This window comes from Fundulus heteroclitus, chromosome 5, assembly GCF_011125445.2.
Source record: "Fundulus heteroclitus isolate FHET01 chromosome 5, MU-UCD_Fhet_4.1, whole genome shotgun sequence".
Classification (NCBI taxonomy): domain Eukaryota; kingdom Metazoa; phylum Chordata; class Actinopteri; order Cyprinodontiformes; family Fundulidae; genus Fundulus; species Fundulus heteroclitus.
In genome coordinates, this window is record NC_046365.1 from 24,673,975 (window position 1) to 24,692,675 (window position 18,701).

The 18,701-nt window shown below is 41.6% G+C and overlaps 1 protein-coding gene across 1 annotated transcript in view; it reads right to left on the reverse strand.

Annotated features, from left to right (window-relative positions):
• The window catches only part of ldb1b (LIM-domain binding 1b), a 30,088-nt gene extending 13,503 nt beyond the window's left edge, over positions 1-16,585 (reverse strand). Inside the window, exons 1-5 of the mRNA XM_036137264.1 lie at positions 16,498-16,585; positions 4,666-4,768; positions 2,854-2,898; positions 2,546-2,621; positions 2,336-2,438 (exon numbers count right to left, since the gene is read on the reverse strand). Coding sequence (XP_035993157.1) covers positions 2,336-2,438; positions 2,546-2,621; positions 2,854-2,898; positions 4,666-4,768; positions 16,498-16,531 — 361 coding nt within the window. The 5' untranslated portion in view covers positions 16,532-16,585. The remainder of the gene's footprint in view (positions 1-2,335; positions 2,439-2,545; positions 2,622-2,853; positions 2,899-4,665; positions 4,769-16,497) is intronic.
• Between the last annotated feature and the right edge of the window lie 2,116 nt (positions 16,586-18,701).

Genomic DNA, 18,701 nt, shown 5'->3' on the forward strand with positions numbered 1-18,701 from the left:
TGACAGCTTGTTTTTAGTTGCACTTTGAAATCAGGTCAACGCCCAGACGAAGTGCTTGAGATAAAAGCATGTCTTTAAAAATACTTTCTTTAATTTCTTTTTGTGAAACGAAAAGGAGGGGAAAAAAATAACGACTTGGATTTGGTGTAATAAAATCTGAGATTTTATTTTTAACCCATTTTGCACACACACACACACACACACGCATACAACAACACACAGATCAATAGGCAACTTGGGGTTAAGTGCCTTGCCAGGAAGCAAGTTGGAATTGAACCCACAACCTACCAATTGCAAGAAAACTACGCTTAACACTGAAACAGTTGCCCAAGATAAGGAATTATGGGTGATTGTATTCAAGGAATCCAGCAACTCGTGTTTGTTTAGTGGGGAAAAGAAGCATTTTTTAAAGTGGAGCCCCATTTCTTACGGGCTTATTATAATCACTACTAACCACTGTGGGGGAACGCCTAAGTCTAGGGGTTTGGTTTCCTTTTGTCGTTGGAAGCCTCCTCGTTTCTAGCCAAACACAGAGCAGAACAGATAAATCGGGCCAGAAAACATTGCAGGCGGTGCGTTTTGTTCGCCAGAGCGACAGGAAAAGACGGCGCCCACAGGCCCGCTGCTCCGACATGTGAACAGATAAATCTTTGCTCCAACGCCGCTGTTTGAAACGCTCGCCCCGCCTCCTCAGCGTGCCGTGAAGTTCCGCAGAGTCCTGCCAATTATCCGCGCGTTTCCATCAGGCGCGTCAAGCCAGAAAAGCATCTAAAGCACGCAGGAGGCCGAGCCACGAGGACAGGAATGTGGCACCGCCGCGGTAGCTGCTCCAAAGAACCAGCGGGCTGCTTTGGCCTCTAAAGCCGGGTTCATGCTGTGCCATTCGTGGCCGCCGTACAAGAGCGATTAAAAAAACCTGATGTTTGTGATCGGTGACTCCTAGGTGGGTCAGTCCAACAGGACCGGGCAGCAGCCGATTCAGCGTCGGTCTGACTTGGGCCTGTCCGGCTCTATCGAGGTTTTAAAACGTTTTTCCATCGCATCGTCTCCAACGGGCCTTTAAGTGCACACTGCTGGTCAGCTGGCTGAAACTAAACAGTTCCCTCACTTACAAAACACACGGACCGCAACAACCACACAAAAGGCAGTGAGATGGGTGCTTTCATAATTTCATTTAGAGAGGGTTGCAGGTCCAATCTCCTACGGGCCCCATGAACTGAGCTATATTATACACTGGAGTGCTGATTTGCCCGAAAAACTGAAGTCACTGGCCGCCATCTTGCTACTCCCTACTCTCACAGAATCCCACAGGATTTGGTTGCAACAACAAGCAGTTTTCTGGCTGAGTGAAAACGTTTCACAGGTAATTCTACAGTCAGTGGATGTACTAACACTATCAACTACTAGGAAATTAGGTGCTGAAATATTTTTTTATTAGTTTATTTGTCAGAGACAATGCAGCGCACATTATTACATTCATAATTGTAATAGGCAGAGCCATAACAAAATGTGTAGATGTGTTGCATGAAAGGTTTCTAGCCTATAGGCTAATTTTACATGAAAGATGTATATATATAAAACGCTAAATATTTCAGCAAATGACTCTCAGTACATGATAGTTTTAGAACATAACATAAACATATATGGCATTAGACATTTTAAAGATCTTAAGCCCCCTCTGAACATGAGAAAATCCTCGTTATTCGATGCTGTAGCGCACATATTCCCTAGTTACTGGGGGAAAATAGGGAGTACCAATATGGCGGTAAACAGCGACTCGTTCTAACAGCGGGCTATTAGCACTCCAGTGTATAATATAGATCAGTGGCCCCAAGTCTGGTACTGGATAAAGGTCAAATGTCATGGAAGGATATCGCAGATAGTGCCAGAACAGAATGGTTTCACAAAGAAACAGAGTGTGGAGGCTGTTGTGGAAAGCTTCTTATTATCGTCTTCCTATTACCCAACTACTAGCGTTTCCGAAGCCGTCTTGTTCCCCCCCCCCACCCCCCAGACCTCCTCCTCTAATAACAAGTGTGTCAACACCAGCGGTTGCACTCACTGGCGAGTCTATATCTCCGTCAGATGTTTGTGACGTGACTCTGCTGGTTATTAGTCACACAATCCGGCATTTTACATTCCCCGCTGTGGCAGGACGGAGGTTACAGTAAACATTTAACAGCACCGCAGCCTCGCAGGGTGGCATGTATCACATCTATAGATTTATTTATTTTTTGTAGAATTGCACAGACGGTCATGAATAGCTAAAGGTTGCAGCTAAATGATCTTAAAGGCTCAACGGTGGGCTGTGAATTGAGCGACGCTCGGTTCTTACTGTAACGTTTGGGTCCGTCTTCCAGACAGAAAGTGATGGTCAACATGGCGTCGTCTTCAAAGAACTCCGTGGTGAAGGCATCCCACCACAGGTTGTCGCACTCCTGAAGGGACAACGAGAATAAAAAACGACCAACAGCACACGGTTAGCGCGTGTTTTTTTGCCGGGCCTGCGCTTGTGCGTCCGCGGTGAGAGGGGTGGTGTACAAACCTCCGTCCAGTTCTGTAGCCGCTTGTTGAGCTCAAATATTCTGTAGTCTGTTTGGTTACCGTATGGCGTGTGCCTCCTGAATCACAAGAGAAGAACAGGAGGAATGAGAGAAAGCTGTGGTGGTAATAAAAACATCTGTACATCTTCAAGGAAGAAAGAAAAATTGGAGCATTAAGGTTCAAGATATATATATAAAAAAAAACATTCCAACTGTTTCACTGAGTCAGTCTGTGTTTAAAGGAGAGAGGATGGCATCAACACGCTGCGTTCACACTAATTGAAGGGAATAGGAAAGAGTGCTGCCTTACCCTATTCCTGGCTCCATGTATGAGGGCGGGTACATCGGAGTAGGACTGGAAAACACACGAGACAAGAAGATTATTACGCTCCACTTTAGCGCTAATGTGCCGCCTTTCTTTCTTCTAAAGACCGATTCCTCTTCACAACGAATGACAACGAGCCAAACGCGGCACACGCGACGCAACGAGGGCGTAAATTACAACCCCTCAACATTTTCGCCCTGTGTTTAATTCAAGAAACGTGGCACACACAAAAAATATATATATATTTATGAAGCAGAGAATCCATTTCTACAGAACATGTCCTCCAACTTTACCGTTTCACTGTAGAGCTCAAAAAGTCGCTTTTTCACCAAATGTTGGGGGGAAAAAAACGAACAATTACGTTTCTGCAAAACCATTTATCCTTCAAATAGCATTTTCTAGACTGGTTTCTTTCAGGGTTTTATAGCATCTACAATAACGTTATTTACAAGTGTCGAAGATATAAAACTTTAGAAGGTTATTCTGTAAAAATGGCATGGTAAAAATGCTGTAAATCATTAGGGACATCTGATCATAAACAACAAATGTAAAAAATACAAAAAAACATTTGTTGAATCAAAACAGGAATTAATGTACTTGTTGTTTTTTTTTTAACAGGATACTTCATAACTAGCCTATCCCTTTTCTTTTTTAAATTATCAAGAACAATAGATAATTCCCCAGTCCAATAATTTTAGGCCCCTTTCTGAACACCTATTAGTTTTTCTGCCTGACTTCAAACTTTGCTGCAGGCCTCGAGGTATTGACCAATCAGAGCACCGGCTACATGACCAGAGGTGCACCAAAGAGCCCTGAATAAGATGATACACCTGACCCGCCCTGGTCAGCGCACCAGGCACTAAAAGACCCCAAAACCCAAGTGCCGGAAGGTCATGCTGACCAACACTCTTCAGTGTGGAAGTTGTTGCCGGGTGAAGAAGACAGCATCAGTTTAAAAATGAAGTTTAGTCATTGTGAAACGTCCAGTTGCTGGATCAGGCTGAATTATGACATGTTGGCAGTCCTTGTAGGATTTTAGATAAAACATGAATATGACACTATTACGTTTTGAGGTGCGTAAAAACAGCCAGTGAGCTATAATCTGTCTAGTCAATGAGAAACTGTCTCATTCTATTTAGGTTAACTTCATTTACAGAGTCCTCTGTCCCATAACCTGGAGATTCTTGTCTGATTTGTACATTTAGTGATGCAGAGTGAGACAGCTCTCTAACTTTCTCACCCTAACCGTTTTACGTATCAGACACAGGGTTACATCCCCGTCGTACTCTCTTTGTAAACGCAACACGGTTCCCAAAGCTACAAAGACCTACAGTAGCCTGGCCAGCCAGACCGTCTGTGTTCAGTACACAGTTTGTGGGAGGAGGTAGTTTACGATGCGTCGTGCTTTACCCATAATGCAGCAGCACTTTTATGCAACCATAACAGTCAAGACGGCGGCCGGAAACGCAGCGACGTTTTAATGACGCCCTTTATTACGTCCTGAACGATAAGGACATATCTCTAAAAACTCAACAACTGGCTGCTCTAAGTTCTCAAATAGAGCGTCTTGATTGGCGTTTGCGTCACATCCCCAGGTCTCTGATTGGTTCTACCCTGTCAGCCCCCGCCCTTTAAAAAAAAAAAAAAAAAAAAAAAAAAAATCGGGCTCTACCGTCGTCCTCCCAGACTGACATGCCGTGTTCGCTAGCTAGGTCAGTCTGGCTGGCCAGGCTAACGAACACCAGCAGTAGACGCTGAAAACATGCCACCGAAAACATGAAAGGGCATAAAACTCACCCCACGTCTCTGTCCAGCATGGTGCCGGGGTGGAAGGGGGGGAAAGTGCTACCGTTGGGGGGCTCCTTGGGGGAGTACAGCTTGAATGACTTGGAGGAACAGCCTGGAAATAGAAACAGAAACGTCTGTAAATGCCGTGTTTGCGGTATATTAAAAGGCAATACCGGAGAATACGATAAATATCAACAGACATAAGGACTGTCCTACGCTTCAAAATAAAAGCTTCCTAGGTGCAATGTCTTCAGTACATGTTGATTAATAGGCTCACAGAGATGAGGACGTAAAAAAAAAAAAAAAAAGAGCATTTAGTTAAGCAGCTCAATTCAGCAGGTATGTGACACAAAGACGTGAGGATGAAGAAGGCCGCTCCTCCTCACACGTAAACTGATCCCCAGCCTCGCCGCAACACATCGAATCTCCATAAAATAAACTACTAAAACATAAAAAATACCAACGGACCAGATGTCCTCGACGCGCACACCCATAAAAACAGACTGATGTCTCTCGCCCCCGACCCAAACCGTTCCCGTTTTACAATAACCGCCCGGCTCCGCCATAAAGACCATCCAGGCAAGGCGGCGCTCAGGTCACGACCCCACCGTCACCATGGCGAAGCCCCGCCTCCTTAATGCCCCCCCCCGTGTCGATGCTGCATATTGAACAGAGATCCACCGATTAATTGGCCAGAAGTACCCGTCAAGAAATACAGTGAACCCACCAAGTACTGTGACAACACTCTTTAATCCAGATTAAAATGATGCTGCTACAGTAACTCCAGTTTAAATGCACATCTAAAATACAGATGGTTATAAATTATAAAGATATAAGATAAAACCTGGAAAGAATTTGCATAGTTTCAGGTTTTCCTTTGAGGTCTTTACTTGATGATTAGGATTTTAACCACTGATTTTCGGGGTTTTTTTACTGTGGAGGATTAAACCACTCAAAGAACAAAGATGTGCAGCATGTTTTTTTTTTTTTTTTAAAAGAAGGCAGCAGTTTTGATCCCTACAGAAAACATCAGACACTCTGATATAACTCCTCTAAGCACGTATCCCTATCCTCTTTCGGCTCATTTTAATCAAACTAAGAAAAACAAAAGCGTATCACAGTACATGCTACTAGTTGACGTATTTTTTTGTGGAAAAATTGACGCTTTGTTAGATTTGAAGTGTTTGGCGAAATGGGTAAAAAAAAAAAACTGCAGCTGTGTCAGGATCTGATCTCTGGATGACCAAGTGATAAATCTGTAGTGGAAATGGGCGTAAACTTAAACTACTACGGTTAGATTCAAGCAGATGCAACAAATTTTAAAACAAATAAAACACTCTTCCCAGGTTATAAGTCAGCGGTACATCTTTCAGGAGTTAGTTATATAGGAAATTTTTGAACAATCTGTATAATATGATTGAATTTGACTTTGTAAAGTGCCTTGAGATGACGTGTTTCATGAATTGGCGCTGTATAAATAAAAGTTTAATTAAACTGAATTGAAAGGGCATTTTGGTATTCCTTACACTTTTCAATCATGTTAGTATTAATCAAAAGATAAAAACACCCAGTGATCTAAAATACGAGGAGCGGCCCGCACGTACAGAGAGCCTGTGGGGAAACTTAGGGACTTAAAGGTAAACAAATACAGCCTTTTTAAAAACAGGTCGCCCGTCTTCCCCCTATAGGAAGAAAAAGCTGCAAAACGGCCATTCGTCTGAAGCTCTGTCTGCTCTTTAAGGAAGAACAAGCTGTTTGGATTGTAACAGTACGCTATAGGCTGGATGCACCATCAGATAAATAAATAAATAAATAATCAATGGTTATGTGTCCATTAGTTGTTGAAAGCTCCATTAGCTCCTCTCCTCTCCTGTTAGCGGTTAATGACAGTCAGTCACAATCGCATCAGCTGGACTCCACTTCCTCCACTGGGAATGGTGCTCCTCTGCCTTTCACAAGCAAACAACATATTATATAAAGTGTATTTACATACTGTACGCGCTCATGTGCTTTTTATATGGGACTGTGGTGGTGTCCAACTTCAACTCAAATCCTATCCCAATCAGGTATGAAAGTCTAAAAACAATTCAGATTTCCTTTTATAATGATCCCCCAGACAGCATCGTTTTACTGAAAAACGTCGATATGAGGGACAGTAGTCCTCACTTTTTATAACATTTTCCTTAGATTGGGGTCGTCCCAGACGGCCACTGTGGCGTCCATCAGCTTTATTTGGGATAAACCAAGCAAACAACCAATGGTCAAATAACTTTAAAATTTCTCCCCGTCAGTTTTGGTCTTACACTTTACATATCCGCGGTGCTACTTTTTTTAACTTTACGCCGCTGGAGCAAGTTACAAGAATCGGCTACAAAGGCAATTAGCACGGCAGCCATCGCATAATGTTAGCACCTAGCCACCGGCTAAGCTAGGCTACAACTTCTACCTGCTGGAAAACGGGCCAAATGTGCAACAAAACGTCAAACCTTTAATATTCCCCGGCCAGCGATAGGTTAGTTCAACACCAAGTCACGGAAGGGAAACAACCCTGACACCTTTAGCCACTAAAACACTGCCTCGCAGGCCTTTCGAGGGCAGACTCGTACTAGCCGCTAGCAGCTAGCCTGCTAGCTAACGCCTTGACGTTGTATCCCTTCTCAACGGCAAAATCTCGCATTAAATGTCGATAAATCAACACCGCCGGCGCTCGTCAAACACACCGAATGGCTCCGGGAGCTGCGTTTCGCTGTGGGGTGGGAGAAAAAATAAAATAGAACTAGTGTTTGGGCAGAAAAGCGACCTTTTTTTTTTTTTACCTGCAAAGAAGTCCAATCAGAAAATTGATGTTTACAGATCCGGTGATGATAGACCGTGTTGTACGCTCCGTGCGTAAAAACGGATAGGCCCGCAGGACGCGACGTACCCACACAACAACACGTCCTTTTCCCAGCAGGATCAATAATACAAAAAAAAAAAAAAAAAGAAAGAAATCTCCTCAAACCGAGAGAGTAAAGCGGAATAAGGCCGGAATTGCGGGAGTCGGTAGTTTTATGTGTTGTCCCGCATGAGGCCTTGTCAGTGGACTGGAGCCTGCTGTGGGTTTACATACGGACCCCGATGAGCCCTTTGTTCACGGGAGGACATGAACAATAGCTGTAGGCCCTCCTCCTCCTTTCCGTCTGCAATGCATTTGCTCCTCTCTTCCCTGCCCAGCACAGCAGCCAGCCGCCCTCTCCCCCTTTTTTCTTCTTCTTCTACTTCTTCTTCGTCTTCTCCTCCTCCGCCTCCACCACAGCCTCCCCTCTCTAATGCACAACTGCACATAAAGGTTGTCTGGTAAGCATTTTTTTTTTTTACCCCCCCCTCTTCCTCCTCCCTGCATCCCATCTCTTCCTCCCTAACTGACACAGATGAGAATTGGCCTAATGCAGCTGACTGGAAATTTGCGTGGAAACGCGGACCATGTTGACTGCAAAGTGGTTTTCATGTTTGCCTAATTAGTGCACATCAGCTTGCTGCTAACAGCCGAACTGGGACGGCCAAAAGAGCCCCGGCCCTGCTCACTGGGCTCGATCGGCGGGATGCACACGCCGCTGATGCAGCAGCAGGACCAGGATCTCCTAAACTTTCGCAAAAAGGGCCTGAGACCCGAAGGTTTTTGGGATGATTGCGTCTTAAAGTTTGCACACCAAACGGTCTCCGAGGCGCACAGGCCAGCAGTTTCGCCCTTCCGCAGAGGCGCACACGTTCGCCAGATGCAAAGCCAAAAGGAGAATCCCACAGGCTTCTAAATCGGCTTATATCGCCTTAAATCATAATCAGATATTCAGATCAGAGCCAGCAAGATCCCACCCATATGGCCAAAGTTGAGATATATTAAAAGAAAAAAAACGAGTAAAAGCAGCAATTTTCTGCATTTGTATGTCTCTTGAGCCTTAGAGATGCAACACCGAACAAACGTCTTGGGCCAACTTTAATTTATGTATCCATTGACAGAAAAGTGGGAAGCAGATGGAGAGATCAGTGGGGGGAAAAAAGGGAGATAAAAATGAAATAAACAGCATATTGAATGAGCCTCCATTCATTCAGCCATTGTCTTCTGCTCAACGCCATCAGGTCACAGGGGTTAACGCTAACGAGCCAGGAAGGAAGCCCAGGCATCCCTCTCCTCAGCACCACTCCCCAGCTCATTCTGGGGAATCCTAAGGCTTCCCCTGGTCAGAAGGGATGTATAATCCCTAAAGTGGGTTTTTCAGTCTTCCTTGGTCTGAGTGTGCCGCTGGATGACGGAGCTCACTACCCTGATACCTGGTTTGTACACATCCCTTCTGGTCCTCCTGAACGCAGGACAGAAGTGTTAACATGCACACGGTCAGGAGAGGGGGGGGTTGGGATTTCTGCCAGTTGTGCACAATCCCATTTTTGCAAGATTTTTAAATCATCTTCGTATTTACAAGCATTTAAAGAGATGGATAATAACCATACTCATAGACATCATATACGTAGACGCGTCGTTGGGCGCAGGTTCGCACGTCAACGTCACCGCCATATTGTATGTGGCAGAAAAAAGTTAAGTTCTGTTGTAGTGAACGTGGATCAGAGAAGATGCCTCATTCCTGTGCTGCATGGAAATGTATTCTGCTGTTTTTACTATAAACTAAGGCTGCACCATGTTACAAAACTGGATACACTAAAGCTGCAGAGTGGCAACACTAGGAAAAAGCTGTGCAAGACCATTTATTTTCCAAGGTTTTTAGCTTGCATACAGTACAGACTATTGTATTTAGACATAGATGTGCATATATAAATTTTCAAGTATTATATATAAGCCAAATAAATAGCTGTGGGATTATATATATATATATGTATATGTGTGTGTATATAAATTTGTGCGTGTATATGTGTTATGAATATAAGGATCAATTTGTTAAATCTAAACATTGTGGTCTTCATTATTTCATAAAACCGTGTCACATGTGAAACAGACTTTTTGGGGGAGTATTAAAGAGGTAAAATTACTAATATGAAAAAAAAAAGACCTAGGACAATTATAAAGAGATGGGTAACAACCATACTGACAAGCTGTCCAGGGTGTTCCCTGCCTCTTGGCCAATGGCCGCCGTGGATAGACACCAGCCCCCGATGACCCAGCACGGTTAAGCAGGTATATGTAATAGATGGATGGGAATAACTATTGCAAAAAAAAAAGTTTTATTCGTCAAAAACAGCCAAAAGTAACACTTATATCGTCAAAGCATTAGATTCTAGGAATGCACTCTCGCTGTTGGTTCTCCTTCTCTTGATGGATACGTGCTGAATTCAATCTGCAGTAACACCCACTGTTTAAAATAAGAACAGCAGTGAAGGGTATTTGTTGTTTGTTTTTTTTATCTAAAGTGGACTCTGAATAATTCCTTGTGTCTTGTTTGACTTTTGCTGTTTTTCCTGTCAGCGTGATCCTACGCTATTTGAAAAAAATGTTCAGCTCCAGCTTCCATGAAGCCATGTGCTCAGTTCAACATGCCTTGGAAGTTGGGAGTCAGCTCTAGGAATTACCACGTTCTTGTTGCATGTCAGACAAAAAGTAGGGGGTTTGCTGCTTGTTGTATTAGCCTTGACCCTCTCAGATACACCTCTACTGGAAACGCTTGTCCAGCTGTATGAATAGCAGCTGATGTAATGAGATGCTGACTGTCAGTGGTGCGAATAAACAGTTTATTACCACAGCTGTCTCGTGCGTCTGCAGCATCCATGTAGGGTTTTAAGGTTGGAGTTGGTGAGAACCTTCCAACTTAAGTGGGTTTTCAACTTAATCTTTCTGACTTATAACTCAGCGTCGTTCTCCATGAATAATTGTGTTTTACTGTTGTTATTTTTTTGTGCCATCAATGTGAAAGTGAGTTTTGGATCGCTGTCAAAAGAGGCTTTTATAAAGGAGGAGTTCCAACAAACACTGGGTGAAATGCAGTCCTCGCACCACGACACAGCCTTCGCCGTGTTTGACAGACTGACTGCTCGCTGTTGTTCTGTAGACACATCAACAGTAATGTGAATCAGACCTGTCACATTTGGATCATTCAGCTCTTATGGCATGCTTGCTAAAGGTTTCACGTGTATTTGTTGTGAGACTCCTGAGGCTCTTTCAGATGAGGCGCTGACAAATAATGGATGCATTGATTTCCAGATCAGGTGGCAGAACTGTGCTGTACCTTTATTCTTCCTGCTGTAGACAGAACTATTAGATACCGGTGTAAGGGGCTCCCACTGAATTGATCATTGACTCATTTACTTTTGTAAAGCTTCTTAACAGCATAACATGAACATAAACAGGGCTTTTGGACAACAGCTGTATGATAATCAAAGTGTCTGTGCAATTAAACTGCAATTAATGTTTGTCAACTGTTGTATGTTTGAAATTATGTGCGGATCCAAACAAAAGTAAGAAACTAGATTTTTATATAAAAAGGTGCCTATATATCTATATCATCTATCTATATATATATATATATATATATATATATATATATATATATAGTGATATAATATATATCGAGATATATATATCTATATCGATATATATCTAATCTAATTATATATATATATATAATATATAATATATATATATATATTATATATATATATATATATATATATATATATATATATCTATATATCTATATCTATCTATCTATCTATATATCTATATATATATATATAAACAGTAGGAGAGAGTCTAGTAATGAAGAAAATGCCTAGCACAAAGACTGGACTAAAAACCAAACTTCAGCGAGAGTCAACGATGTTAATGCTCTGTCAAACCCAATGTTTACAAGTATTGTCAGAAAGATTTTGCAAGAAAGACTTTATATATACACAACTTTAAAAACATACAATTTAAGTTCCTGTCAGAAAGGATGCCATTGCTTTTACCCCCTGAAGGACTTTCCTCTGCAGCTGAACACTGAAAGAAGCTGCTGCTGCCACCTGAACGTGGTTCTGATTTCGACCACTCACAAGTACGCGGAGAAGAGAAGCAAATCCCGAATGTTTTATTCATTAATGAAGTCTCCATGGAGGGCAGCTCTGTGGTCCTGCTTTTACCGCTTGTGTTGTCCGACTGAGTAAGCATGGTTAGAAATACTGCTGAATGATCGCTTTTGGAAGACGACAAATTTAGGAAAACCGCTGGTTTACCACGGCAGAAATGGGTTATGGGTGCTTAAGTCTTTTTAATAAAAAAAAAAAATGGGTATAAGAATAAATAAATAAAAAGTTGTTACGCTCCAGCATTTTTTACATTGTCGATATTATTTTATTATATACAGGGTGTTATACTTTTATTTTCTCAGCTGAGGCCATGAATAACATTTTTGTACACCTGTGTATCAACCATATACACGTTTAAATGAAAGTTTAGTTTACCCCATCGTCAATGGCAAGTTTAATTAATTTCTATAGGTTTACTGTCCAGAATTTTATTTTTTCAGCTCTGCTTTTTTAACAACTATGACATATATGCTTTCTTGAGAAAATAATAAATCAGTAAAAGCAGCCAAAGATGTCTTCTATGTTCACTGTTATTCACAATACTTATAATAAGTAGACTCAGTGTTTTGTCATTTAATGGCTTTCCAAATAAATTTGAAATGCCATTGCTGCAGTTGACTGTGGTTATGAAAGTACACAGACCTGCCATATGGGACCGCCCCATAGAATCTGCTGCTCCCCTCTTGCCACTCTATAAACAGTTTTCTAGCTCTGTCCAACATTTTTACCAAAACACATGATGTTGGGATGAAAGTCTCCATATGTCTGCTGAACAAAGACAACAATTCTATATTAGTGGGTAAAATATGACCTGTGATGTAAATCAGCCCAAAATCCTGTCCTCCAAATTTGCGTGCACCGTCATAACTAAGCACTTTCAAAGCTTTCCCTTTTTTAGTCTAAGAAGCAAAAAAATGATTGACCCTAAATCTTTGAAGACTCTATGCCTTTCTTTTAATAAAGCCAAAGAGCAAGACCCTTTTCTATATTACAGCGAGATCCCTTTTTATTAAAAATCCAACTCCTTTGTAAGTTTGATTAAAATATTGCATGTTTTTTGCTAATCAGGATTTAAAAAAAAATCACAACAACATTAATTCTGCCTTTTAATAGACAATTTGTTTGTATTTCAACTTGAACACTGTGACATGCTTGGTAAAAAGTTTGAACAGAAGTTATGTAAACATTGATTTAAATGTGACTTTTTCCATTTCAATTGTTTTACTTTTAAATCACTGCTGCACTTTATACTGTATTTTAAATCTACTGTAATTTACAAGCTGTATTTTTGTACAAATGCCCTTTGCACAATCAATTCTGCACATACAAATGGTTTTAAAAATACTCTCCTGTACACTGTGACTTCTCCTGCATTGTCTACATTTAAATTGTTTACTTTTACATCACTGCTGCACCTTATACTGTAATTTAATTTTACTGCAATTCACAAGCTGTATGCAACGAAATTACGTTCTGTATGCACTCTGTGCATACAAAATGACAAATAAAGTCTTTTTTGGCTCCATCGACATTTTATCTGATAACATACCACTTGCTTTGACTAAACATGAGTTAGATTCAATCATTATATTTTTTTGTCATGAAGACAATTGATGTGTGTGTATATTTACTCCATCTAAGAGCATTAAATAAAGTGGAGGTTTGGGTCAAAACTGACCCCTATACATTTATATAAGGAAACGGCAACGATTGCTAAATGCTTTAACATTTTTGTTTTTATTTTAGAGGAGCGGAAGAAAATTGAAAACCGAACCATGAATTAAACATTTAAAAACAATACAATGTTGTTCTGTGTGTGTTAACATCTTTTTTTTTTGTGATACAGGCAGCAGCCAGTATTCTCTGACCAGGATAAGCATGGATGTCTTTATTTAAACACCTCAAAGAGTGATCCCTCCAACCTTTATCTATACCCGCTTAACCATGCAGGGTCATGGGGTCATGGGGGGGCTGGTGCCTATTTCCAGTGGCCATTGGCCGAGAGGTGGGGTACACCCTGGACGGGTTGTCAGGCCACCACAGGCAACAGAGATACACAAGATGAACAACCGTGCGCACCACTGATCTCTACTTATTCACTGGAGTGCTGATTTTGCTGAAAAACTGAAGTCACTGGCCGCCATCTTGCTACTCCCTACTCTCACAGAATACCACAGGATTTGGTTGCAACAACAAGCAGTTTTCTGGCTGTGTGAAAACGTTTCACAGGTAATTCTACAGTCAGTGGATGTACTAACACTATTAACTACTAGGAAATTATGTGCTGAAATATTTTACATGTTATTCATATTAAATATATATATGTATATATAAATATGTGTAAATGTATATATATGTATACATATATGTAAATATATTGTATATTGTTATTTATGTATTTATAATTGTTATTTATATATATATATATATATATATATATATATATATATATATATATATATATATATATATATATATATATATATATATAAATAACATACAAAATATTTCAGCACATGACTTTCTCAGTACTTGATAGTTTTAGTACATAACATAAAAGAATATGGAATTTTAAACGTTTTAAGCCCCCCCTGAACATGAGAAAATCCTTGTTATTCGATGCTTTAGCGCACATATTCCCTAGTTACTGGGGGGAAATAGGGAGTACCAATATGGCGGCTGGTGGCTTCAAAGCGACTCGTTCTAACAGCGGGCGATTAGCACTCCAGTGTATAATATAGCTCAGTGGTACGCACACCTAATGGTCATTTAGAGAGACTAATTAACCGTCATGTTTCTGGACTGTGGGAGGAAGCTGGAGAACCCAGAGAGAACCCATGCATGCACATGGAGAACCTGCAAACTCCATGCGGAAAGACGCTGTGCCGGGATTTCAACCCAGGACCTCCTTGCTGCAAGGTAACAGCCCTACCGACTGCATCACTCTGACGCACCCCTCAAAGAATTAAGTACGTTTAATTTTTTGGTGGTAAAATAGCTGTTTTTTTGGGGATATCATGATGAAATCCTATTCAAAGATAACCAAAAAGAAAATGGTACTTTTTATTAGGGCTGGAGGATAAGTCGATAACAATATATATCGATCGATAGACGTGTGGCGCTAAAAGTTTGATATACAAACAGTTTTACTTCCTTCCTTTCAGCCTATCATATTGGTTGATGCTACAGTCACTACTTCCTCTCGACCAATCGTAATCGTGGACCCAGGCACGCCGTCACAAAGCGCCGCCCTCTCAAACCACAACACAGAGCACATGTGAATATGTCGCAGCAGAGGAAATGGTCCCAAAACGGGGTTTAACTAGTTCGCCAGTCTGACAGAAATAAACCTAAATAGGCTATTTTATTTATTTATTTGGTATATTTATTTTGGTCATTTTACTGGTCACTTTAGTTTATTCTTTGTCAGTATTTAATAACATAACTCAGGTCTCTTAAGTTATTTTTCTTTAAAAAAAATTCTGATGTGGTTAAAAAGGTTGGTTAAATAAAGATTTAAATGGAATTCTGTTTGTGTTCTTTATTAAAATCAAATCATTGGGCAATATCATAAAATGTCCCGGCAGAGCTGCACATAAAATATGGTTTTAAATATTTTCAATAATTATCGATATCGATCAATGTGCATTTTTTTTTGTATCGATAAGCTTTTTTTTTCTATATCGTCCAGCCCTACTTTTTATACACCTAAAGTTAAAAACAGGTCAAGTCTGACCCAAGCACAGCACAGGAGCTTTAACGCGGATACCTTTGCAGACTCTCGCGTATACGCAAAACTAATGTACAACGAATCGCGGCGTCTCTCATTTAGTGAGGATAATCTGCTTGAAAGCCCGCCGTCTCTCGCCCGACCGGCAGAGGGAAGATGCTCAAGCTGCCTTTATGCACGTTGCTCTGACCACGCTAAGCCTGTTTCATGAGCACTTCACAGCTCGCAAGCCTCCTGTCAGTCCCCCCCCCCCCTTGGCCCGCATCTTTGTGCGCCATGGCACCAGGGGAGCTGTAGTCAATAGTAGCTCAGAGTGTCTGTTGCAAGTGACTTATGTGGATTTGCCTATCTTACATTCACTGGGCCCTGTCACCATGGAAACCTGAGCGGTCTGCGCCGACACAACCGGAGAGAGCGGCGAAGAAACACCCGTGGAAATGGACACACAAGAGTTAATCCTGTCTGTGTGTCTCTGCGTGTGTGTGTGTGTGTGTGTCCAAAGCTCTCCCATTGAAATGGTACATGACGGGGTTAATCCGCACTGTGTGTGGATGCTGGTGGACGTGTGTGCAGCGGAGTGATGGAGAGGAGGTGGGGGTGGGAGGTGTGTCGGGATAAGGCTTGAAGGGCTTAAACACACCGGCTCTTTCTCTCTCAGGCACAGGGCTGGCCTTATCTTCAGCCAGCACCCCCCGAGCAGCGAGGCACACACACACACACACACACACACACACGCTGATGATGCCTAACCTTCATTTCACCAGCTACACTTCCAGCTGCACAGTCACACCTAAAGCCATAAATCCATGTCCGTGAAGTGATTAAAGCTGGCGCAAGTCGGCGCTGAATAACCAGGAGTAATCTAATAACCCTTGCTGGAATGGGTTGAACTTTTTTTTTTCTTTTTTTTTTTTGTTTGTCTCGACACAACTTCGGTCAATCGGGCAAACCGAAGTTAAAAGAAAAATCGAATGTCGTTTCCGAAGCCGTTTGGTTTCGCAAGCAGGGAACGGGACAGACCAAGAGAGTAAAAGTGAATAAAAGCGAACCAAAAAAAACCTTACCTCCATCAAACTCAAGCTGCTCAGACATCGCCATGTTGTCACCTACAAATGCACTTTCACAGCTATACCCAGATCTGACTCAGACACTGTGTTTTCATGCCTCTCCCGCTCTCTGATATCTCCCATGTCCAGACTGTCAGGCTCAGGGGCACAACGGGGGGGGGGCGGGGGTGGCGGGGGCCCACAGAGTTAGTGTGCGTGTGTCGCCCCGGCTGCTTGTGTTTGTGTGCGCGCGTGTCTCGGCGTGCACACGTGCAAATGTGTGCAGCGTGCCACTTCCACTTACTCGTCAACAGGAAACTGAGCACCGCATGCACTCTGCCCAAGTTCTGATAACAACCGTCCTCGTCACCCTCCCCTCAGCTGTGATCCGAGGACAGTCGGTTGGGCTGACTGCAGGAGAAGTCCTGATTAATCTGATCAGAGCCGGCTTCTGCTCGCTGCTGTTTTTTCTCTCCCCCCCCGTTTCCTTCCCACGTAAAACAGAGACGGAAACAGAGTCGCTCCCGCTCCAACAGGACGTTTCTTTCCTCGAGTGTTGCCGCCCCTTTTAAACACGTCCCCCGGCCAACATTATCCAGCGGCTATATCTTCTCTGGACTTCTTTTACTGGTTGTTCTGTGCCAGGGTTTAAACATTTTGGCAGCTCAAATTCTTCACTTTTACTGAATGGGATGGAGAAACAGAGACAGAGTCATGTATAATTCATCCCTGATTGAATGAGAAGGACGTTTTTTAGGGTGATCAGACGGTGAGATAAAAGACTGAATTGGGGCGTGCAGATTTCTGCTTTCGTTTAGGTTATAGCACAGAATATTACAGTAATATTAGAAACTCCAAAGTAAGTAAAATTATCATTGCGGTATTGTAATTGGTCTAATCTATTTTTTTGACTCTCTTTAATCTATTCCTGCTACACATTTAAAGAAGCAAAGAGATTCTTAATATTTCTCAGATTAATATTTACATTTAATATAATAAAGGATTATTATTTTCCTATTAATCGCACCAAGTGATGGGGATTTGAGTATAAAAAAAAAACATAAAACAACGATATTGACACTGATTAGCAGACCGTCGCTAGAGCTAAAATACAGAATTTTATAAACAGGAAATTAAATGTCCAATATATTATCTAAGATTATTAAATCTTTTATCCTGGGGTTACTGCTGTTTCAAGAGTTTAAAGAAAGCGGTTTAATTTCCTATAATAATAATAAAAAAAAACAGAAGCATTTGGGAGAGGAAACAGAAAAAGGGAGTAATTCAAAGTCCTGAACCTCCTTTTGATCCATAAGCCTCCAGCAGCAGAACACCAAAGATAGTGTTCGCGTACATCGCGGTTCAGAATCAGGTTATTGGATCACTGCCTTAGCTCTAGCGACGGTTCTGGTTCAGCTTGTTGATGATCTTTAGCTTTCAGTTTGAAACAGAGTTACGCACAAAGAAAAAAGCTCTCAAAGAAAGACGATGAATAACAGAGAGCACCTCAGATAACAAAACTTTGTATGTGCTTCCCTGAAAAATTAGGCAAAAGTTATTAAGCGTATGATCCAAAAACACGGGGAAAAAAAAGTAATCTAATCGGGCCATGGTTCTTCTTTGGGCGCCGGCGTGCGTCTGGGGGAGGAGTTATCACAAGAACCTGACCAACCAATCAGAGAGAAGCCACATCTCGCTTGGTAGCCAATGATAAAAATGAAAAGTATTAATATTTCAATCATATCCTTCAAGCTGAAAACTGCATCTCTGTAAACAAACTATCCTCTTAGAAAAAAAACGACTGTATCTCCAGGCTGACGCTGTTTCACATTCAAGATAAATAAACATAAAATCATTCTGATGGATCACGTGGAAAGTTTAGTTTAACCCATCAATCGCTTTTCACAGTTTCAAGTCGCTATATATTATTTTTTTAAAAGCTTTTGTGAATTAGCAATATAAGATCATTCATACAGGAGACACCGAGATGTGGGCTTTCAGACGACACTTACTGAGTGTTGACGCTCAGGGTGATAAAAACGCTGGCATTTTGAAGGTTAAGGGTGCCGTCGCTGTGGGATGACAGATTGCAGTGGCTAAATCTGGATCATTTTTAGCCTTCATGGTGAAAGCAGTAAAAATGAGTGAAAGGTGATATCTGGCGTGCTTATTTTGCCCATATGTTTCTTACTTAACCAGTGTATTAGCCCCCTACTAACTAG